We start from the raw sequence: 25280 nt of genomic DNA, 5'->3' as shown, positions 1-25280 counted from the left end.
GAAAACAGCTGATATGACTTCTTCCTACTGTAGCTAAAGATATCGTTCTTGAAAATTAAAATTACAACAGTATTGACCAAGAATCCTAGAATTAGTGTTAAAAATAAACCTAGCCAGAGTGATACAAAGAAGAGGTAGAAACATTTCAGAAGTACACAAGATAAACATATTTACGGATATATACACAGAACAATTAAAACATTAAAAACACAGCCACTGTCCCCATAAAACTTACAACTGTGCTTAAACTTCACATGTTGTAAGTATTTACATTGACTTCAAAAAGCGTTGTGCAAAATTAAGCATGACCTTACATATTTGTAAAAGTAGTTCAGGTTTATAAAAGCTACTAATTCTTCATATTTTGGTTTTTACACAACGTTTTTATTTCGGGATATTCCTTTTTGCAATAGCGTCTCTGATTTGACGATCAAGTTCACTTACAATATGGTCTTCATGATTATATACCCCTGTTCGCAACAGGGTATCCCTCTCTTCTATCAGACGAGAGAGATAATCATCCATGTTTTCATTTAATTTTCTAGAATGAAGACTATCCACTCTATCAGCATTATCTCTAGTATCTTGCAATTGCTTTCTCTCTTCTTCCTGTTGCTTTAGCCTATTATTGACAAAATGGAAAGAATCAGAGGTTGAGTCGTATTAAAAACCACTCTGATTATTTTCATATTAAGTATGTTATTTCTGTACTGAAGTATTTTGTAGAATAAAGAATTCATAAAAGGTAACAAATTATCTTCTCTTGAGGCAAACAACTATAAAGTAAATGTTAATATAATACTTAAATTCTAACAATACCTATTCCATATGCATATGTAACTATAAAACAGTTGCTACCAAGGTTCTTGTTCTGTTAATGCCAATAGCACTCATATTGAAAAGGGTTCAATATAAAGAACTACCACACACAGTTTTTGGAGGACAACATTAGGTAGATTCAAAATGTATTCAAAATATGAACAGTACGTGCCCCTTGCTTAATGCAGCAGTTATCCTTGGAACTAAAGGTTTAAAACGGAAGAAATGTATGATCATAACATAAAAACTATGGTCATAACACAAAAACCAGTACTGTGGCCTTAAACACAGGTTTTTCTATACTGCGGTACTGTTGCATTCTATGCACGTGCAACCTTTACCTAAGGGACATTCATCTCTGTTCTTCTGACTAGACGGACAGACAATTACAGTCTTAACTGAACCCTCTCCTATTTTGAGGCAGGAAAAAAGGGGTAGAGACACAGGAAAAAAAAAGGATTCTTACAACTGCTTTTATACCTGTTCAGTTCATTTTTGATATCCTCCAGCTCTTGTCGATCTGTTTTCTCCAGCTCTTTTTCTTCTGCTGCCAAATAGCGGAATCGCATGTGCTCTAGCTCTTGTTGCTGCTTTTTAAGGTGAGCCATTGCATTTTCTTGTTGACGCTAGTGTGAGAAGGATGAAAACATGACTCAGTTGATTATGTGATTGCATGAAGAAGTGTTAATTATAGTGACGTGAGCAAGGAATGAAGGAATAAAGTCACGACAAGTTTCCAGTAGTGTTAGAAATGCAAGAGTTAAACAGAACATCTTCCCTGCAGTAAACCTGTCCAATGCAGATCAGCTGAATCTCAGTCACACAAATATTTCCATTAACAAAATAGCAAAAATGTTAAAAATCCTTTTGCAACTGTGGCTTAAGCTGGTAAGCATACTTGTGGAACTGCTTACCATAGTGATATTCTTTCACTATACAGTATTTTAAATTATGTCTATTTATGAGAAATAAGAACCAGAAAAATGCTAAGTAACGCAGGAAACTTGGATCATCAGCCTCACAATGTCTAGGGTCAAAGCACCAAGAACTAGTTTTTGAAATAACCATTTTTTCTTAAAAAAAAAATAAAACTCAAATCCAAAATTCCTAAGGTTTCCTTTTACATTTGTCTAGCTCTATGCAAAACCTTAAATAGCTTATTCCATGAACTTAATCCAATTAATCAATCCATTTTAAAAGTTCACTTAGTTCTATTTTTTAAAGCTCTATACAGACATGGTAACAAAACTAGAGTTTGAGTCCTTTGCCACTTGTGACATTTGAAGTGTCTTAAAAAGAAGTGTGGTACTCTCTCCACTTGTTTTCCTTCCAGTCATTCTCCATATGAGCCTGTGCATTAAAATACAGTCAGTCTTGCACTCCAAATGAGACAGAAGATCTGAGGTAAAATAGCATTTCTTCCTGTGGTTACAAAGCAAGGCAGAAGGTTACACAAACATCCTGGATCTAGACATATTGTGAAGTGCAAGGTTACTTTTGTAATTTTGACATGGCTTTAATCTAAAATATTTGACTGTATGAACACAATTAGTTTTATATTTATTATGGGGTTAAAAAAGGTAATTGTTTGATATGTGTGAGTGTATTCGTTATGCAGTCAACCTAATATTTGGAAGAGTCTTGCCAGTTTCCTGAATCTCCATTCCCAGCATCTTAAGCACTCCCTGTGGATGATCAATAAGTGACAAGAACATTTGAATTTCACAGGAAGTGGTATAAACAGCGACTGTTAAACGTGAACAGGCAACGCAATAGCAAAGGGCTTGACAAGAAATACTAGCACACAATACTTTAGTTTTACACTAAATCCAATACACCAGGCAGGCAAATTTAATGTTAGAACTGCAGTGCAACAGGCCAGAAAGCCCGAGGAATAATTGTTAAAGGAATATATACTAACAATAAAACCAGAAGCAGGAACCCTGCCAAAGAGTCTACAGCTAACAGATGAATGAAACATAGAAGAAAGCACTTGTGGAAGATAAGGCCATAGTCCTTCCTTCCCCATCAAGAGTTCATTGCAGAGGAACACTGCCGTGGAAAATGCACCCTATTTTTTTGCAGGACAGGTTTGAAGAACAGTCTTATACAGGAGTAGGTTTTACAACAGGAATCTAGAAATACATATATAGCAAATATTAACAGGTCACTACAGTCAGCTGATATTTATCCAAGAATTTTCAAGAGTGCTTACAGAAATTCAAAGTTATAAGACTAACTAGTGGTGTAATATGTCACTGAAATTGGTGTAGACACCACAAAAATAAATACTTCCCCATTTTTTATTTTATCCTTTCATTAAATAGAGGGCTTAGGAATATGCAGGAACTACCAGCAGGACTTACGTCCACAGTGGCCACATCAGTTGAAATCATAACTCAAACAAAAACTAAACAGGATGTACAGGAATAATGAATCCAGCTCTTTATAAAAGTCACATTTCTAGCTAGTCTTAGAAAAAGCCCAATCTCAAGCCACCACACTCAAAGCAGACACCTACAACTGAAGATAAACCTAGAGCTGTCACAAAGGAAGTCCTCTCAGATGATTCAGGGTTTAGAAGATCAAAGACGGGATTGAAATAGCAGAAAGGTGACAGTGGAACTTGGCAAGTATCTACTCGTTGATACATGAATAAATGAGAAAGTAATTTTGGAATAAACAGTTTGCTGTTGTATTCAGTGGGGAAAAGTGGATGTAAAAGAGTGGGATATTATAGGAACAAAGATATGAATTAGTTTGAAAAGGAGGCAGATAAATTAAGAATACATTAATACCTGTTAAACACAATAAGCCAAATGCTACCACTGCCTTACGGTGTACTTAACTGAGGGAGAATATTCAAAGATATCCAAGCCAGCTTTCTACATGTTGTGAAATAACAACCTAGCCCATACAGAGATCAGCAGTAGATGCACATCAGTTGGCTATTTTACTTTTATCCATCCAATGAAAAAGTACTTGCTGAAAGTCAAAACTAGGTAAATTCCAACCTGAGACCTGATTCCACTTATTAAAACAGTAGAAATGAATTCAAACATGTGAAGAGCTTCTTAAATCACAGAATGTTTTAAATTAAGATAGACATTTGGATTTTAAAACATGCTTCAGATAAAGCATTACTGTTGAAGTATTTAACAAAGAAAAGACAAAGGGTGTTGTGTTGGTTGTTGGTTGTTTTTTAAATCCCAGCCAGTATCACAATGGTATTCTCCAATTTCAAAATATCTGGGTAGGCAACAACACCCAGACGTTAACGTCAAATTTCAAGTATACAAAAGGCTACGAGGAAGAATGGAATTCTCAACTATTTTGATAGTTGTACTTAACTAGAGTCATTTGCTTTCCTAAATACAGACAGTAAGATAAAATACTGGGCACGATCTCGTCTCGGGTACAACATGACTTAAGTTTTAGTACATATAGATATGCAGACTGCAAATATGATATCAACTACCCAAAATCTAGAAACATGAGGACAGGAAAGTATTTACTTCTTTCAGAGACCATCACTATTCTTTGTATTCTCATTTGATGTCCCAAGTTAAAATCTTTTCAAAATGAAGTTAAAAATATTGCTGTGTTCCAGGATAAAAAAAAAGTAAAAAAGGTTGAGATTCATATCTTAAGGCAAGCATAACACCTCAAATTTCAAGTATGTTAAATCTTCTTTTTACAGTTCTATTTAGCCTCAGGAACATGCAGAACAAATCTAGAAATTCCTACTTGTCAGTCCCCACAAATATAGTATTTAGCAATTCAGTCTGATGACTAGCAACTTTCCCCGATTAGAGAAGTCTAAAGAAACTTGCTACGTATGTATCCCTGTAGTAGATACAGTACAACCCACATATCCAAGCTCTGGTTTTGAAATTAGTCTACTACAAACTATTTTTTTCTGTTGACATTACCTAACAGTGTAAGAATCTTGGTGGCCACACAATAAACTTATATAAAAATGTAATTTACAAGAAAACTGCCTCTTCTGTAGAAAGAAACCCCTCATTACTGTGGAGTGTAAGTCTGACATCTTGCCCTTAGAAGATGACCAAAAAAAAAAAAATCTAAATCTTTTGCACAAGAGAGGGCTTCTAACTGCTGCTATCTCTTCTTCTAGCCTTTCTATCTATGCTAGTTTGTACATATAATTAGCTTCAGTCCCATGCATTGTTGCAGATGGTAAGGAAAAGATTTTTGGAAGAAAAACCTCCTTGTTCTGCAATTCATTTTCTTCAGGCTTTGATTGTCCCATTTTAAACTAGGACTACTGCCATGGGGAAACCGGGTTTCTGATATAACAGTCGAATTTGTGTATATCAGCCACACAGAGAATTTTTTTGCAGTTATTTTGGAAAACAGAATGTTGGGAAAAAAAAAAAAAACAAAACCGAGTAGCACTTATTGCTAGCACAGGAAGACTTCAACACACCAGTAGAAAAAGACATCACTGCCCACTAATGAAACTGATTCTTACAAGACAGGTAACACATACAAATCCTCAAAGAGCTGTACCCACACAGAATGTAAGTCTCCTAATCCAGTCCTTCAGTTTGTGGCATATATTACTCCGATCTATATGGAACAATTTTGAAAGTGTTCTAACAGTTGCAGCTTCTGGGGAAAGAACTGTGGGACTACAAGTTTCATGACAAGTTGATACACTACTACTTGAGGCAGAAAAGTTCAATGATCCAGAGGTTTCTGCTGTTCAGTAACATGCTCAGAATGGGAATCTGATGGCAAAAAAAGGCATTTTAAACTCAAAGGAAAAGTATACATTAGATAAAAGTACACATTGAAGGTTAATAGAACAAAGTCCAAAGCTCAATTGGACCAGGAAGAAGACAATACTCCTAATACTTTCCTATTGGTCAAAAGGGAACTCCTCCTTTAATACCTTGGTCCTTTACTCCCTCGCTAAACTAGTTAAGTTTCTCAACAATATATTTTTTTTAATTAAGAAACATATTTAATTATCTTGAATAAAACCAAGAAAACAACGAAAGATAATGATGCAAAAGCCATGTAGAGATATAAGAAAATCAAGACCTTCCTAAAGAATCCTTTGTTCAGTTCCTGTTCTTTTTGACAACTCTCTCTGGGAGAAAAGTCTATGAAAAAGAACGTTAAAAAACCCAACACTGTCACTAATGAGCATGCTCGTTGCTCAGAATAATATCCCTAGATTCACAGGGAAGTAAGTGTGCATATAAAGAGAATGGTAAATTCTTCTTTTCGCCATAGAGAAGAACCCTTAGCAGTACATTTTTTCTCCAAGTTAATGTTGGGTAGGATTTCCTTTCAGGCAAATGTAATTAGAAATTTAATTACTAGTATAACTGTGATGTAAACACGACAAATATTTGGCATTTCCCTGTTTGGGAGAGGTGAGAGAAAAGGCACCTGTAACAGTGAAAGTTAAGAATTTTTGTAGCATGCCATACCATGACCCTGAATAATGCCATTTAAGTACAAAAAATTATATTTAAAAATGTAAATTAACACTTTCTGAGGCAAGACATCCCTGGCATTCAGTTTAAGACAGTCCAACTTGGTAAAAAGGACATGAAAGCAAGTGAGAATGAATTTTGCAGGTTCATTTAAAATGGCCTGCGTGTAATTTAGCTTACAGACTTTGTGATTTTCAAATGTTCCAACATTAGTCTTTTACTCCCTTAAAAGTTTGTCATAACAGTTTGTAGGGTGCATTAACAGCAAACTTGCTCTATGTACACAATTCACAGTAGAGCAACAGAACCCCATTTCCTAATAATCCATCAGTACAAGAAGATGGCAAATAAATTTACAATAGTTGTTTGATAAAACATGAGGCATGATGATTTTTGAATTGATTTGTATACGATTTTGTTATGATATGTTGAGGGACCATAAAAAGACTGTCTTTTGTGACAATGATAAAGGAAGGACTTCTTATTCATCACAGTGATGAAACCAGTGCCACTTTATCAGACATCCAGGTATTAAATCCACTTTTTGCCACCACAGTTTAATAATCCATCAGGCAACAAGCACTGGTTTTTTTTTTCCAAACCAGACATGGAGTCTGACTCTATTGCACAGCAGAATTTACTGTGAGATATTCCAAAATGGAAAAAACAACCCAAACACTTTTGTGCACTTACAGTACTAATGCAGAAGAGTGTAGCATTTCCAAACCCACTTTTAACATCTTCATTTAATTGTGTATACCTAAAAACTAAATTATAATTGAATACAAAGTATTTTTAAGTATGTCAGTGCACCAAAGTTTATATACACACACACGTAGTCACACCTAAAACTGTCAGTCAAAACTCTGAGATACTTTACATTTCCAGAGGGAATACGCTCCTATAATACATACTGAAATAAGGAACATTTCAGGTTTATTCTCAACTGCTTATTGTAGACAGTCAGGCTGTTTGAAGCCTCTGTAAGAACTATTAGAATTATAAAAATTTTAAACTTAGTATTTTGCATTTTTAAATTTCAGGTAAGGGAACAGTCCAGAATCACCAGCTGCAAAGGCAACTTTTTGGCTAGAAGGTAAGACCCACTAGAAACTCAGAACACCTGGAAACTTCACTCTTGCATCACCACCTAATAATCATAAGCCACTGTCCCATAATGAGGCAGCCACAGATGAATCAAGAACATTACATGCAAATAACTCTGAAAATTATTTTTGCAATATACTCATAGGTGGCCTAGGTACCTTTTCCTCCACTACTTTCTCAGCAGTACTGTTAGTCATGGTATTTCCTTTCACTCATTTTCTTCCCTTTTCACCCTTGGTAAAATTTAACAATATTTTTTTAATTTGCTATTTTACAGTATTTTTTTAATTTGCTATTTTGGCATCTTCCTCTTACATAAACAAATCTATTCCATAGATTCCATATTACCATAAACAAATCCATTCCACATCGCATACTAGTTATCAGATCATTTACTTCAATGTTTTAATACTTTTTTCCTCATTAGCTTGCATTGCTGTAATGCAGCCCTTGAGACATGAAATACTGTCTTAAGAGCTTACATGGCCAAAACTACAATCATGTTTTGAAACCTACGGTACTATATGAATACCAGTATTAAATAAAAATCAACCAGTAAGAAAAACTCCTCAAAATTTCAGTAATAATCAGATCATAAAAGAATCCTTGTACACAGCCAGGTGCTTTAGTTAAGAGGCTCTTCAATCAAGGAAGCACAATCTTTATTTTGCCATAGCTGCCTATAAATCCAAAAGGGAGATGTAAACATACATACACTAGACTAAACAATGGCTAAATAGCAGCCACTATTCACTCCCCCACTCATACATACCATGCAAGTCTGTGGGAAAAATTTAGGACTGAAGCTAAGGAACTCAAGTAAAGTTTTCTGAAAATAACCCAGAGCTGACAAGTCAGTAGGAGGGCCTGGATGGTTTCAAGACACAGTTTTTAACCAAGACTTGGACCTTCAACTGTTTTTTTCTTTTGCATGTGCACTTTTTTTTTGAACAAAGATTTACATCCCATCCTTGGCTAAATTACTTATAAATTAATCAAATTAATTACCAAGTGGATAAGCAAGACACTGGACAAGACAGAGTGAAGTCAGCCAGCCAACACAGTCTATGTTGTCTTAAACAAATGCTTCAAGGCTGGTTTTAACAGATCTGTAGAGCACAAAAATTAAAGTTCTTAAAAAAATACTTTTCCCAGAATATATGCGTGTACATTTTGAGATTTTTATTTTCTAGATTATAATACAGATTACCAACTGCTGAAAGTGGCACTTCTGTTGGCTTTGATTTTTGTTTTGACACAGCTTCTTGTACTTGGACAGGTATGGAGTATAGCATCCAAGATGTACGTAAGCATATACATAATTTTGCATAAATGATTTGATTGCTCTCAGAAATAATGCCCACATGTATGAAAACTCTCATTTGTGTAGTACTGAGATCTTCTAGTTAAACTCTGAAAGAGTTCTTCAAACCTCTGGAAATGATAAAATCTACCTGGGTGCACAGACACGAAGCTAACTTGTCTTCCTAAAGCTGAACAGGTATATAACAAATTAAGTACTAACACAAATATGCAGTGAGTAACAAAGTGGGAAGAAAAGCTTGAAGTCTATTTTCACTCAGATTTACTAACTGTATTTAAATTCAACTAAAGTTTTTGTTAAATATAGGTAAGCATGATGCATATGTGTCCTCATGTACGTTAGATCTTTTTTTTTTGTTACCACTGTCACTGTGTTTTGCATTTGAAATACTAGACATGAAGAATTTTGGAGTATTTTCTATTAGCAGTCCCATACTTCTCTAAGTTATGTGCTGCATATCTCATTCTGCTAAATATAAAGCCATCACAGATGTGTGCTAAGAACTAGTTCCAAAGTAAAAGGAAACTTTTTAATTAAGGAAACACTGACTTTTATAGTTGCAAACCATAAGAGCATTTTACTAAATGCTTAGCCTGTAGATTATGCTTCTTTAATTCACAAATTGACTGTACTAGGTCACCTTTGAGTAATGGAAATCTCTGTTTAAACATTTTTTTGGCAATGGGCACAAAGCATTAGATCTCATTTCCAAGACTTACCAGCTGGGTTTTGTCATTAACATTTATTAACAATCTAAGATATGGCTTTCAGCGTCTAATCCTCACTACACAAATGTTTTGTATAGTCCTCTAGAGAGCTTTGGTGTGACAAATTACTGGCACAGATTACAGTCCTGTGGCTATTCACCAGAGGCAATGCAAAATTAACATGGTACTAATCCAATTTAAACAAGAAATTGGTCAAACTATGTACAATTGCACAAATCATCTTTACTAAAGCAAATCTAGAATTCCTGAAGCAACAGTTTCCAAGTTTATATTTAAAACATAGTAAATTGTTTTTGATCAGCTCTGCTTCAACTTTCATTCGTCTCTTTAAAGTCACTTAACTCCTTTATCAATAGGCTAAGTATAATATGAAGCACAGAAACATACAAATCACAAGAAACTACTTTGAAATGGTTTGTCCTGTAGTATAGAAGGTTTAGGTAACATAATTCACTGTACATGTCAACTTATATTATGGTTCATGTTTTCAGCAAGACAGCCAGCTGAAACCATCTACATAGGTTCCTAAATTCAGACTGTCAGGTCCACAGTGATGAAATTTATCATAAAAACCTGATAGTGATATACACTAGCATTAATCTAGCAAGCAATGATCCTATATTCTACAGTATTTTTTTTAAATACAGCAGTAACAGAAAATAGCCTGAGCATTTTGTGGCTGCTGTAGAAATCTTAATTGGAGAGTTAAGAGTTATACTCTTCCTTCTATCATTTTGTCAAGTACCTATGTTCCAGAAAGTGGAAATAAGAATTCATGTCTCCTTTTATCGTTAGGCAAAAGGATTCATTTTAAAACAACAAATGAAGACTAGTTTTAATTAGTAATAGCGGTTAATAATAGCACTTTCACTCTCTTCAAAGAGAAATACACATTTAAATAGGTAATTATCAATCAAGAGAGAGCAGGCTTCACTTCTCACTCTCCAAAACCTGAATAGCAATAAGAATTAAGTCAATTATAATTCTTAAGAAAAACACAAGCAGGAAGCATACCTGAACATAGTAATAAAAACCTTCCACTAAATGTGATTTCTGAGGCTTTATGTCTAAGTCAAAGTTTGTTCAGCAACTGGAATTAATGATACACTAATCTGTTTGTCAAGGCCAACGGAAATGCTTGCCATTCATGAGTATTCTGTTTAGCTAATGCTGACTTTAATTCATGAAAGACAGGCGATGACAAACACAGAGGCACATGGATTCAGTGCAGATGAAGCTTCTACTCTTGTAAGTTTGAGTATTTTCAATTCACGTGTGTACACACACACACACACAGGCAGGCTCTGTTAAAACACTGCAGTAAAAAAGCATGCAGTAAAAAAACATTAGTGCAAGACTGGGATTTCCAAAAGCAGGAGAAAGTTGCACTTACAGTTTAAATCTTCTGTATGTTTACTTCATTTCACAGCATTCAAACAAACTTTAAACCATTGTTTCTAAAACCCAAGATTTGTTTCTCATCTTTACACTTGATTCATTTTACAAATAAAATACAGAACAGTTAGGATTGCAACTGACCAAGATGGCTGGACAGGAACAAAATATTTTCTCTGGAGGTGCTGACTGAGCATTTTTGAGAACAATATCAGTAAAACTTTTCTTTTTTGAATCATGCCTGCTGTTAGCTATGCCACCTTTATTTGCAGACGTGAGCCTCGGCCTTCCCCAAGTTTCATGTCAAGATCAACTCAGTTTTGCTGTTCGCATTTGTGTAAGAAGCATAGACCAGAGCTTCAATGTTGCATAGACAGAGTAAAAAAAAAAATAAAAAATGAAGACTGCTAGTAGTTAACAGTACTATAAAGTAGCATTGACTTGTTTGTCTCCTATGACAGAAGAAAACCTGCATACCTGTTTTAACCTTGCGACCTCTTTCAAAGTCCTTGTCCACTGTTGTTTGTAGTGGAGCTTTGACTTGGTAGCTGACTCTAACTTTCTTTCAAGTTCAACCTAAAAGCAATTAAAATCATATCAGCTGAAGCAATAACAGCAGTAACAATAATTGAAAGACGTATATATACACAAAGGGTCTGGTTTAAGGGAACTGTTTATGTAGTCTAACACAAAACATCATCTAAAGCTGTTATATTATGTAACATAAATATTATGGCATATGAACATTTTCTTGTTTAAAATATAACCTTACTTTTATTGGATAGCTGTCTATACAAAAAGATTAGTCTTTAGCACTAAATCTGCTGATGTAACCTTTAAATTTAAGATTCTCAAATTAGCAAAGCCCTGCCTCCCCTCCTCTTTTTTCTTTTCCACAGTAAGATTATAAACACTAATTTAACAGAAACACTGATGGATACACCTTCTCTTTAAAAAGGTGTGTGGGTATTTTTTCTTACCTGCAGTTGATAGAAGATATGTGCTACATTCTTGTCACTGAAACACACCTCTAAGTCAAATCTCATAAGAAAATCTTTATTTTTTTAATTTTATACACAGAATACTCGAGTTCCCAGCATAAATCATGATGCCAGCAATTTAAATACATAGGTCAATTTTTTTCCTGCCTTAGGGTCTAACGCTACTGCTTAGTGTACAGAAAGAAGACCACAATTGGCATTACGTGCATCTGAATACATAAAGTCTGAAGAAATTGCTGGAAAACGTAAGCCAAAATGGACAAAATAATCGTTTTATCACCCTTTATCATTGAATGGACTATTGTAGCAGTTTGAAGACTAGAAAAATCCAAGATACCTTTTCTAAAGTGAGAAGATTTATTTCTGATTGTAGCTGGATTTCTGGTTTGCTGCTTTGCTGCTCTTTGTATTGCTGGAACTCCTTTTCCAAAGTTTTATGCTTATTTTCTGCTTCATAAACCTACATTAAAAAATACCAAGGTGCAATGCAAGTTAGCAGAAAACTCATTTGCAGACAAAGAATCCGGTTACAAAACTAGAAATACTCCTTAATCCCTGCAACAAACATCTTACTGTCAATTATCTGATACAAAACAGACCCTGAAAGCCACACTCGTCTAATTAATGATTTCTTTATGATGGCATACTGCAATGTTTTAATATGAAAAATTCTAAAGAGGATCTTTGCTCAGTATTGGAAAGAAGAAACAGAAAACTGTCCTCAGATACATAAGATCAAGGTTTATAAACATTGCTGTTCACATTTCTAAAAGTAGTTGCAGAAGAAACACGAAAAGCAAAGCAATTTAGATTTATACACATCTTTTAAAGAAAGACAACAGTGCTACATAATATATGAAGTTTTATCACTCAATTTCACTAGCACAACTTGTTTAGGAACATCTGGAAGAGAAAATTTTGTACAGCAAAATAATGATTTAGAAGAAAGGCTGAAGTGGAAAGACTTCAGTGACTAATGACTTACTATTACATACCTCTGCCCTCATTGTATACTTCCACAGTTTCATGAAGATTTTATAAACAGAGAGATTTGCTTTTCATCTTAAGACAGGTATTTTAAAAAATGCTACCAATAACCAATTACTATGCCACAAAGAAATTAAGCCAGTCAAACATTTAACAGCTTTTCTCCTTATAAAAATAATATTTTTAATATGACACAAGATGTTTTCTATGAGTAGCTTATATTCTTCTGTGAAATATTTCAGCTAAAAATACCTTAATACACCTGATGAAATTGATGCATTAAATTAACAAAATATGAACTCAAGCTGCATTTATATTTATGTCCAACTAGGTAGCGCAAGTATTTCCATGAATTGTATCCAACACCTCAGAATACTGTTTGAAAATGCTTCAGAGAACTAATTTTTGTTTCAGAGGCTACAGCTTCTATTAGTGCATCAAGATTTTATTTCTTTGGATGTCCTAACTGGGTCACCTTTTTTCCAAAATTTCACTTTTTGCATTTATTATTCTTACAGATTTGACATAAGAAAGCAAAGATGCTTTTGCAGGAGTCATACAAAAATATAGTTCACTGCTGTTACTTTTCATATATAACTGCAATAGGCAGCTTTGACAATTTGACAAAAGATATTATTGTTTGTCACCTTTCCATTTTGACCAATTTCTTTTCAAAGTGGACATTATGCTGATGACAAAGACAATAACTAATTTCTTTAGCTATGAAAAATTCCAGCTCTCCTTAGAATTTCTACAATGATGTTTAATTTCTTGTTTTATTTGGAAAACACTTTCAGAAATTTAATTTCTCAGAGACTTCAGGGAAGTTCGGAAACTGCACAAATTGTACAGATAAACTTGATTATATGGGAAGAGTGATGTTCTTCAAGGCACATGCTTCAAGGACCTTCATTTCCACATAGTGAGGCATACCTCCAAACAAGTTAAACACCGAAAGAACCCTGCAGAAGTGTGAAAATCACATATTGACCCATTTCCTTAAAAGGTAAGAATAAGTCAAAACATATTGCTCAGAACTATGACATTTCACTCCAGAACTCCTTGCTAAAAGCTAAAACAAAACATAAATTCCACAACCACTAAAGTTTAAAAAAAAAAAAAAAAGGCCATCAGAACTGGTAGCAACAGGAACTTTCTGTTTGTGCACCTTAAAGAGAACCACCCTACAGTAAGACTGCAAAGCAAAAAAATCCACCCTCAGCAAAGCAAAACAAAAGACCTTGTCTTATGCAGAACACATAGCAACAACTGCCCTATGTTAAAGCACGAGATTCAAAATAGGAGGAACATCATAGAAAAAGAAAGAGTGGTTAGCTGAATGCAACGGGCTTCACATAAAGCAAGACATAACATAGCAGCACTTGGTTTTGGAAGAAAGACAGTATGACAGCCATCTAAACATTCAGGTAGGGTATGCAGCACAGGTACTAAAGGATTCTTCATAATTATTAAGTAATAAGCTTGAAATTAAGAAGTTTTAAAATATCACATAATTAAATTTTAGAACTCACTGATACAGGATGTTGCAATGCTAAAAATAGAAATGCTTTTTAGAACAGATGAGATGAGCTCATGAACGTTACTTTCACTGATGACTAGTGAATATGAAACACCACCTCTCACTGAGGGTATGTGTAATCCTTGGCGGTATTGCTGACCTTATCAAAGTTGTATTTTCTCACAGAAGAAGACTCTGAGGGTGGAAACCTTATAGCTGCCTTCCAATACCTGAAGGGAACCTACAGGACGTCTGGGGAGGGACTTTTTACAAGAGTGTCCAGTGACAGGACAAGGGGAAATGGGTTTAAATTGAAGAATAGGCTTAGATTGGATCTTAGGAAAAAATTCTTCAGTACAAGGGTGGCAAGACTCTGGACTAGACTGCCCAGAGAGGTCGCGGATGTACCCTCCCTGGAGGTGTCCAAGGTCAAGCCAGGTGAGGTCTTGAGCAGCCTGGTTTAGTTAAGGGCATCCCTGCCCATGGCAGGAGGGTTGGATTAGGTGATCTCTAAGGTCCCTCCCAACCTAAGCCATTCTATGAATACTGAAAATACTGCTAACATAGAAAAAGTTCACTGTACTGTAGTTAACACATGCTGATATGAAAAGAAGTAGGTTAATAGCAGCATTCAATATTAAACTAAAAAAAAAAACACACAACAACCCACAAAACTCCAGCAAAACTCTTCCTAACACAAAAATATGCCTTTGGCTGATACAGTTCTTCAATTAGTCAAAGCTAGTGTAGGATTGTCACTATCACAGATCTGGAATGAAAAGCACCAAAGCAAGTAATTTATCTACATAAACTAGGTACTTTGAAAACCACACATTACTCAGCTTCAATCCTTTAACAAATTAATTGTCTAATATTGTAAATACTCAAAAAAGCTAGTACTAACTTTTAAAATTCTACAGTATGCTCTAGTAGCCCAGAAAAATAGCTAGACGAGCCTTTTTAGTGCAAAAGCTAACTTGCATGACAAAAGAATATGGTCCAAAAGTTCTCAAGTTTAATTAAAGTACTGCTTTAAGAACAGAAGACCACAGAATCACAGAATGTTAGGGGTTAGAAGGGACCTTGAAAGATCAACTAGTCCAACCCCCCTGCCAAAGCAGAATCACCTACAGTGGGTCACAAAGAAATACATACAGGCAGGTTTTGAATATCTCCAGATAAAGAGACTCCACAACCTCCCTGGGCAGCCTGTGCCAGGGCTCTGTCACCCTCACAGGGAAAAAGATTTTCCTAATGATTTTGTGGAACCTACAATGTTCTAGCTTGCACCCACTGCCCCTTGTCCTGTCATTGGACATCACTGAAAAGAACCTGACTCCATCCTCCTGACACTCCCCCTTGACATATTTATGAACATTCATGACGTCAACCCTCAGCCTCTTCTTCTCCAAGCTAAGGAGACCCAGCTCCTTCAGCCTTTCCTCATAAGGGAGATGTTCCACTCCCTTCATCATCTCTGTGGCTCTGTGCTGGACTCTCTCCAGCAGTTCCCTGTCTCTCTTGAGCTGAGGGGCCCAGAACTGGACACAATATTCCAGATGTGGCCTCACCAGGGCAGAGTAGAGGGGCAGGAGGACCTCTCTCGACCTACTAGCTACTCCCCTTCTAATACACCCCAGGATGCCATTGGCCTTCTTGGCCACGGGGGACACATTCCTGGCTCATGGTCATCCTGCTGTCCACTAGAACCCCCAGGTCCCTCTTCCTCACACTGCTCTCCAGCAGGTCAGTCCCCAGCCTATACTGGTACTTGGGGTTGTTCTTTCTCAGGTGCAAGACTCTACATTTGCCGTTGTTGTGTTTCATAAAATTCCCCCCCATCCAACTCTCCAGCCTGTCCAGGTCTCTCTGAATGGCAGCACAGCCTTGTGGTGTGTCAACCACTCCTTCCAGTTTTGTGTCATCAGCAAACTTGCCGAGAGTGCTCTCTAATCCCTGACGCAGGTCCTTGATGAACATATTGAATAGTCCTGGTCCCAGTACCAACCCCTGAGGGACCCCACTAGATACAGCCCTTGAGGTAGACTCTTCCTCCAGCTAGACCACAACCCTCTGACTTCTTTCATTCAACCAGTTCACAATCCACCTCACCACTTGGTCATCCAGCTCACACTTCCTCAGTCTAGTTAGGAGGATGCTGTGGGAGACAGTGTCAAATTCTTTACTGAAATCCAGATAAGCCATGTCCACTGCACGGCCACCATCCATCCACCTGGTTACATCTTCATAAAAGGCTATCAGGTTGTCAAGCAGGACTTCCCCTTGGAAAAGCCATGCTGAGTGCTCCTAATGACCCTGTTATCCTTGATATGCCTAGATAATAAGACAATCCTTCCCCTCCCCAAAAAGGATAACAGCAATACTCTTATGCAATGTAAGAGTTAAACTGCATAGTTAAACTACCTAGATGTTGTGATAGCTATTATTTGCTAACAAGTTACTGAAATTTATACTGCTCTCCAGGTTCTACATAGAATGTATGTTTGTAATTGCACTTTGTGATTTTCAGTGCTGTAAAAACTAAGCCAAATCTACAACCACTGCATTGCTAACTGACCCTACTACTGAGCAAGGCTGACAGAGACAGATCTCAACATGTAGCTCACTGATCAATAGAGGTTGTTTATTATAAAGCTGCCAGAATGCAAGTGCTTCAAAATCACTGCTCAACTTAATACTTACTGTATGAAATGTTAATTCAATAAGCAAGCGGTTGAGGCATAAAATTTAAGTGTAATTACCTGCTGCTGCATGCGTAGCCTGTCTTCTTCCAGCTGTTTGATTTTCGACCTTTCTAGTTCGACCTGACGTGTACATTCTTCTCTGGCTCTCCGCACAGAATCCTGCAGCTCCTGCAGGTTTTGTTCATGCTCTGCTTGCAACTCCTTCTTTACTCTTTGAAGCTTAAAAGCAAGACATTCATATTAATCCATAGGTGCAAATCTTTACAAGCCTTTTGTACAACTGTTATTATTATTTATGACAGAATACATTGTTATCCATTTTGGATATTAAATCATAGAAATTCCATTATCTATGTTTGCTACATACTCTTCTATTGGCCTTCAGTTTAACTAATGACCTGCAAATTACTATATTTAGTTTAAATAGTCTCATTTTTAAAATAGTCAGGCAAGAGTATATCTATCTTTACTGTACTTTTTACAGCAAATTTTACACCCACTTTTCTACTGCAAACAAAAAAGCTGAATATATCCCTTCTCTGCAGAAACAGTTAAGTCATAGCCACAGTCAAGATGCTTTTAGAAAAGTAAGACTGTGCTCCTCAGGCTGAAGACATTGAGAGAATTTCTCACTGAGCTAAACAGGAAAACAGTCCTTGACACGTCTGAACTTTCTAGAGAGATGTTACTGGCCCAGAAATTGCTAGGTGAATAGAAGCTAGCTGAATAGAGGCCATTTCTCAAACGGTGTAATTGCTAAGTGAACTTTACATCACTATGTCTAGCCACTTTTGGAATCTACTGATTTTTATTATTTCTAAATCCTCAGGTCAGAACTTCACTAAATTTAGAGCAAGTTTGAGACAAACTTTAAGAGATTCAAAATAAATACTTTTACTCAGGCTAACATGCACTTGGCCAAATTAATCATCAGATTTTTTGCATAGATGTTAAAGGTAAAAATCAGATAGTATTTACATCAAGTTTCATCTCAAGGAATACAGATAGCCCAAGTATAAAAAAGCACACAGGTTTACCAGTCAGTTGCTTGAGAGCTTCCTTAACTTTGTTCACAAGCTTAGGAGGGATTGATTAAACCTGAGCTACAGGAGGAAAGAGTTTGTTGGGCCGCTAAATCATCACAGCAGTATACCTATACAACTGTGAGTTTGTTCTAAACTACAGAAATCGGTGGTTTAATTCCTTTCCTTCTTTCTATTTTCATCAAACTAGCTTCCCTGAAGACTCACACCTCATTTCCTCAACTTTAGGGTGTTCAGTGGAATCTAGAAACAGTGGTAGCCACTGGTTTCTTCCAGATCTTCTTTGGTCCTCTTACTACTAAAAAAAAAAAAAGATTGAAATAGGAACTTTATCAAATTGCTGGATAATAAGTCTGGACAACTGCAATTTCTCCCAGCTCATCTTGTCACCTTCTCATATTTCAATGGTTCATCTAGCAACTGCTGTTTGAAATATGGCACTCTTGTACACATGTACAATCCTCACCTCATAGGATTAAACTTAAAACTGAGATATGCTAATGTTATACAAACATCTCCACTGACACTAGTGGTCAGGAACAGAGAATTTACAGTTCTGTAATTCTAGCAACCCATTTACAAGTTCATTGAATTTCCATTTCAGTAAAAAAAGTGTAGTTGTAACAGAACCTGGCTTAAATCAACAGTGCTCCTCTATGTATCAGTATGAATGTGGTTATTTTAGCTTTTATAAACAGGTCAAAATAGTTCTCATACAGAGAGACTAGCAAACTTCAGAAATAGATAATATAACTGCATTATTTAAAATGACCAAATACTTCCTACCTCTGATTCAGCACTTAAAAGCTGTCGTTCTCGCTTATCTAAGTCTTTCAGGATTTTCTGAAGTTGTTCTTCCAAAACAGTATATTCTGCTACCTAAAAAAGAAAAACAAAAAAAATTTTCTTGCAATAAGAATGTTTTAGGCATGTGAAGAAATTACTCATGCCATGGTATAAAAAAATTGACAGTTTTTATTTGGAAATTTACATATAAAGTAGATCTCCAGCTCTTAATGAAGAAAGCACTACAAAAAGCCTTTCCTTCTAATACAGTAAAGTGTAACAGTCTACTACACACATCTGCGCTCTAAGTGCTTTTGACCATGCAATTGCCATGAAAGGCAATTAAAGTTGAAAAGGCCCCAAAGAAGGCAAGTTAACCTAAAGGATTTCTAACAAGCATTCTACAATCAAGGGTTACTTTTAAATTTTAGCACTGTTCTGGACTAGAAGCATGCATACTAGTAGGTGTGAAAACTAATCACAGCCCAATGGTTCTATATTGTAATTACAAAATACCTTGTCAAATTTTAGTTATCATACTTATAATAAGACATTCAGCAAGCGTAAGAACAAGTTTACTTACCTTTTTCTTCATTAATGCTTCTCTCTCTCTATCTCTTTTCTTCCATTCTTCTGCAAGTGCTTGCATATGGGCCATTTCCTTCTTTTTAAGCTTTTAAAAGAAAAAAAAGGAACAAAAATCCCAAACCAGCAAACAAAAATCAAAATTGTTGGACACATAACTTCAAAGAAGAGGAAGTGCCAGCAGAACTAAGCCTTGAAGCAAATGAATTAAAAACTAGGTTTTGTACATTGACTTAAATAACAAGATATGATTCTGACAGTAAAAAACATTTCTCATCCTTAAGTGCAAAATGCAGTTTAATAAAAACATACTAATAAACGGAGATGAGATTCTCAGTATTTTTCAAAAAGCAGCACGTGACTAAGAACACCTAGAATGACTTCAGGGTAGAAATACAGGAATAGATTTTGACGGAGAATAAAAAATGCAGTGCTAACAGGGGCTGGAGCACCTCTGCTACGAGGACAGGCTGCAGGAGCTGAGGCTCTTCAGTCTTGAAAAGAGAAGACTTTGAGGGGACCTAACAGCTGCCGTCCAATACCTGAAGGGAACCTACAGGAAGGCTGCAGAGGGAATCTTTACAAGAGTGTCCACTGATAGGACAAGGGGAAATGGGTTTAAGTTGAAGGAGAATAGATGCAGATTAGATTTGAGGAAGAAGTTCTTTGCTACAAGGGTGACAAGACTTTGGAATAAATTGCCCAGAGATGTTGTGGCTGCCCCCTCCCTGGAGGTGTTCAAGGCCAGATTGGACGGTGCCTTGAGTAGCCTGATCTAGTTGAGAGGCGTCCCTGCCCGTGACAGGGAGGTTGGACTAGATGATCTCTAAGGTCCCTTCCAGCCTAGGCCATCCTGTGATTCTATGAATATTTAATACCAATAATTTGAATTGTTATCTACCGTACTTGAAAAAGCGAAAATTATGAAGGGGTTATTCTGCATTTTACTACCTAGCACCTACTTCAGTCACCTAACAAAAAAGAATTAACCTTCTTCTTTAAGATTACAGAATATATTCTATACATATTTACATACATCTGATATAAAATATTCTATATGAGAAAAATTTAATTATTTGAAATAGCAGCAACAGTTAAGAATGCAGTGTAAATATCCCTGTCACCGACTGTACTAGTTTATCTGAAAGTCATGTAGTTGAAGAAATGAACAGAAAAAGTAAAAACCTGATTTTCAAAAATGTCCTCTTGCATTTCCTTCCACATTTCTAACTCCAGTGCTGCTTTGTATTCAAGAGTTTCCCGAGGTTCTGGGTTGTTTCCTGGGGCATGAGGCTGAGTGTGAGGGGCATGCCGTTGCTGACCAGCACCTACACACTGATACAGAAATGCGATTTTTAACCAGTAACCCAACTTTTCAGAGACATGCTCAAGAGAAAAAGATCAGTTTTATATAAAACTTACTTGAGAGGAATCCGACACCAGAACTTCTTGCATTTTCACCAGCCCGTAGTCTTCCAAAGTGAGAGCATATGAAAGCTCTGCTATTCTGTTGCCTGGCCTATAAACAGCATTAGAATGTTATTTCAATGAAAACTGTCTCAAAATTACAGGAAGTTAATTGCAACACAAAACCCAAAAAGCTGAGTGCTAAAATGTTCTGTGTAAGATCAGACTCTCAATAGTTGCCTACATGAGAGACCAAACATGGTCTCCTACATATATTGTTTTAATTCAGGGACTGATTTATATACCAACAGCAAACTTACCAACTTCAACAGATAACCTGTCATTGCGAACTTATTTAACTAAGAGCTTACTACAAATCAACACAAACCCATAAAAAGATAATGAACCAAAACCGTACCTGCAGTGTTAAATCTTTCTAAGAAATGTACATGTTGAATACAGGTATTGCTGTTGACTTTGTTCTAAGATACTCAATACATTTCAGAAGTCTTTCTTTTTAAAATGTTAAAAGTAACTTTCTAGTTATCCAGAGTATATTAAGTCACTTCAGATATCACATGTGGTAAGTTATCCTTGGATTACTAAAAAACCCACATTTCTGGAAACTTCAGCACAGAGAACTGGTAACTTTAAACTCACTTACACATTAAATATCTACCTGGTCTTGTACAGTAAAAATACATCTAGGTAACATATTTCAATCAACTAATTTGAGACTGTTTGCAGTTTTTGCTTAAGAACAATAGTTTGTGTCCAGTTGTCTCAAATTTAATCATAGGGGGCGTGGACTAAATGATCTCTCGATGTCCCTTCCAATCTCTACCTTTCTATGATTCTATGATAGACAAAACTTAGTAAACAAAGGTAATTTTCTGAACAGAAAGATATTAAGAAGGAAGATGCACAAACTATGTGCAGTTATCACTAATCTAACATGCATGTACACTTCAGCGTACACCTGTACTTTGCCAGAAAAAAATACCATTTCAGTTTTAAGTACCTAGTGATGCAAAGGCAATTACACAATCACTTGAAGCCTGGAAGCTGTAGAATTAAGGAACAATAGGCTGCAGGAATTAGCCATGACTGTTGTTTTCACAGAAATTATTTTCTAACAAATATAAATAGACAATACTAAACTTTTTTTTTTACAAAGGCGCAGTCTTCTACACAGTTCTTTGCATGGGGAAAAAAACTCAAACATTTGTACTTCACATAAATTACTGGATTAAACTCTTACAAGTTTATATCAGTCATTGATTAAAAAACAAGATTCAAGGTAGTGGACCTCAAACTGGAATAAAGTCAGTTTTAACATATCAGTGTTACACCAACAAGACCAAAACTAGAAAGTACTGGTACAGCAAAACGCAGACACCTGATTTTGTTTTGCGAATGCCATCTAGTGGTCATTAGGTGTCATGTAAAACCAGACCACATTTTAAAAAATCTGTGGTTAAAGTGTGAACCTTCATGTACAGTGAGATCATAAGATAACTCTCCACAGAATCAGCTATGCTGGCTTTCACACATAAAAAAGTTTAAACAAAGCATAGACCAATTTTCTATCAATTTTGGAAGGGGGGGAACATCAGTCTTTGTTCTAAGTGTCAAATATAGCATGTTTTAATTATCTGTAGGATAAGAGGTTTTAAACCAACCTCAGTGTTAATAGCCATTACATTTATTTCTAAAGGAATAATCCAGTTCCACTACCACACAGAAATGACAAGGGTCTAGATATTGATTACTAGTACAGTTCACATCCTCAACAAGGAATAACTAAGTTTCTTCACATATATAACACAGCACATCACTCCTATGTAAACAAACATATCTTCAGACAGAATATTGACTAATAGCACTGCTCCTTCTGATGTACACAAGCTCAAATTACTGTTACTATCACAGGGTGTAATCGTGAGACAAGAAACTTCTCCACTCCACGGATATGTGTGTTCTCCTCTAACTTTCACTGAAGTCAGTTATTATGGGCTAAATGCCTTAACTATTTCCTGGAATATCAGAAGCTTTTTGTAATTGTTAATTAACTTACTCATGAAAGTGCCCAATAGCACTCTTCCAATTATTTAAGCTGTGAAGTTTACCCGAGATCATGATGTATATGAAGGTTTATTACAACGCCTGGTACTAATAATGAGGGGTTGCACGATATACCTGTGGCAACTTAACTTTTAACCTCTTAGATGCCTATTCCTGCCCCTGTATTGTAGTACTATGAAGCCTGTTTGTCTGTTCAAAATGTAGACAGGTAGCATTTGCCCTTCTTCAGGAAAATGCTAAACAAACAAATCTTCAAAACTTGCTACAGAGTAATTTTTGAAAATAGTTTTACCCTTGTGCTGCTGTGACACTGACTGTTTCATTACAAGTCTGACGCCAGCATTGTTCACCATTTCCACCCAAGAAACATGTTTTTTCTGAAGCCAAAACACTGGAAAGCTGAAGTCTTGCCACTCCTAGAAGTAAGTCTTTAGCTGTTTTATCCTTGTGCCACAATTCAACCAGAAGAGGTAATCTGAAACAAAGAAGTGATTTTATGTCAGGCATCAAAACAATTGAGGAATCTTTCCCACTCATTTGAGGAAAGGACCTCAGGTTCTAAAACTAACTTTCCAAATCAGTGATAGTCACAACTCTCAAACAATAAACTAGGTTTACTGCCTCTCACTCAGAGAGGAGTGAGACTGATGACTATCTTCTCTATCACTTACTCACTTGGGTCAGACTATCATTCCTTTCTCCAGTTATTAGAAAGAACAATGCTGCAGTGAAAGTGACTGAATAAGCTTAATAGAACTAGATAAACAGTTATAAATAAATTTCAGTCACTGCCACTCACTTCTTCCTTCAAAATTATTTTGATAGTCCTTTATTCCACATCTTAATCAATTACCAAAAAGCTGGTGGGACTACTGAGAAAACTATACCACAGCCCTCACTGTACTCAGCTTCGTAGGTTATGTTTCCAAAAGATATTGGACAGTCATTATACATTTAAATAAAACCCCAGCACTTACCTACTTCATGTGATGTAATGCTTTGTTAAAACTATGCTACCAACCTTAACAACTTACAGCAACAGCACTTGCTTCTGTAAGCAACAATCCCTGCTTAAGTACTCAAGAGATACAAGCAAGAATTTTAGAGTCCCTGATTCAAACATAAGTCTCAGAAGAAAGACAGAAGAGCAGTGTATTACAAATTTGTTAGCATTATCACTTCAGATACTTACTAAACTCTCAAACTGATGATCTTAAGTAAAGAATCTCAACTTGTGACTGTATTTACAATAAAAATTAAAGTCAGTGTAATTAAGACCAAAACAATGCAAGTTATCACCTATGGAATGTATCTTGAAGCTGATGAGGTATAGTTGCAAAGTCAAAGGCACAGTAGGACTGTGGAAGAAAGACTTCCATGTTCTTTCTGACTTCTACAGGTGGGCTTGTCATAATAGGAGCTGCACTGCCAAAAAATGGGTACGAGTACCTAATAAAAATAACAATTTAATGAATACATACTTGTTTCTTATACCTTCTGCAACAAGAAAATCAGTTTAGACAACTTTCCTGGAAGCACAACTTGTAGTGAAGTTAGCAAAATACGAAATTATATTGTTGGACATATTTGCATTCTCAGCTATTCATGATTTTATTTACTTAAGCTTTGATTTCACTTACAAAGTCAGCTTCATTTATATTTTCTGTTACTTTGATAATGTTTTAAAAACCTTTTTACAACCACATGAATTAGTCTTGTATTAAAGCTCTACAATTATTAATTAAAATAAGCAGAAAAATAGAAGAAAATATACTATTCAGATGTAGACTGTTACTTAAGAATATTAGTAAGTATTTACACCTGGTCTAACATGCAATAATTGATAACTATACATATAACACAGAGTGTCAGAAACATTGGAATACTTCAAGATTTGACGAATTTATTTTTCAATTCCCACAGTTTTAATTCACCAAAAAGAAAGGTGAATCATTTTACCAATGTATTATAATGTGGCCTGAGACTATTCTACTGGCACAACTCAGTGTATGAAAACCTAAAAACAAAGGGGAGGCCAAGAACCTCTTGAACTTCACTTAGCTCAAATTGATGAAGGCAGCTCTCAGCTAAGCTACTAATAAAACAAATGCTGCAAGTGCTGCCACTTATAAAACACCATACATCAACCACTGGTGCACAATTGTTTAAAGAGCTTATTCAGACCTGAAGGAGATAACACTCCCAATACACAGCAAAAATGCAGTTTTTTACCCTGCAACTTTTCTTAGCATTTATGTGTTTAGATATTTTCCAACTTCCATTTCATAGTAACACAGTATGCTAGGGATTGGAAGGGA

At 35.9% G+C, this 25280-nt stretch overlaps 1 protein-coding gene across 1 annotated transcript; it reads right to left on the bottom strand.

The window, feature by feature from the left end:
- Positions 1-384: 384 nt before the first annotated feature.
- On the bottom strand, positions 385-24411 carry CEP120 (centrosomal protein 120kDa; the record flags this gene model as incomplete). The annotated part of the gene is made up of 11 exons (XM_009871212.1): positions 385-622; positions 1300-1445; positions 11322-11420; positions 12183-12305; positions 17114-17275; positions 18886-18978; positions 19469-19558; positions 20656-20805; positions 20893-20989; positions 23255-23437; positions 24262-24411. Coding segments are annotated over 11 exons (1531 nt in total), but the record flags the coding sequence as incomplete, so codon positions are not given.
- Positions 24412-25280: the final 869 nt, after the last annotated feature.

Source organism: Apaloderma vittatum, unplaced genomic scaffold (genome assembly GCF_000703405.1).
Source record: "Apaloderma vittatum isolate BGI_N311 unplaced genomic scaffold, ASM70340v1 scaffold2226, whole genome shotgun sequence".
NCBI classification, from domain to species: Eukaryota; Metazoa; Chordata; class Aves; order Trogoniformes; family Trogonidae; genus Apaloderma; species Apaloderma vittatum.
This window is presented reverse-complemented; position numbering and strand designations above follow the sequence as displayed.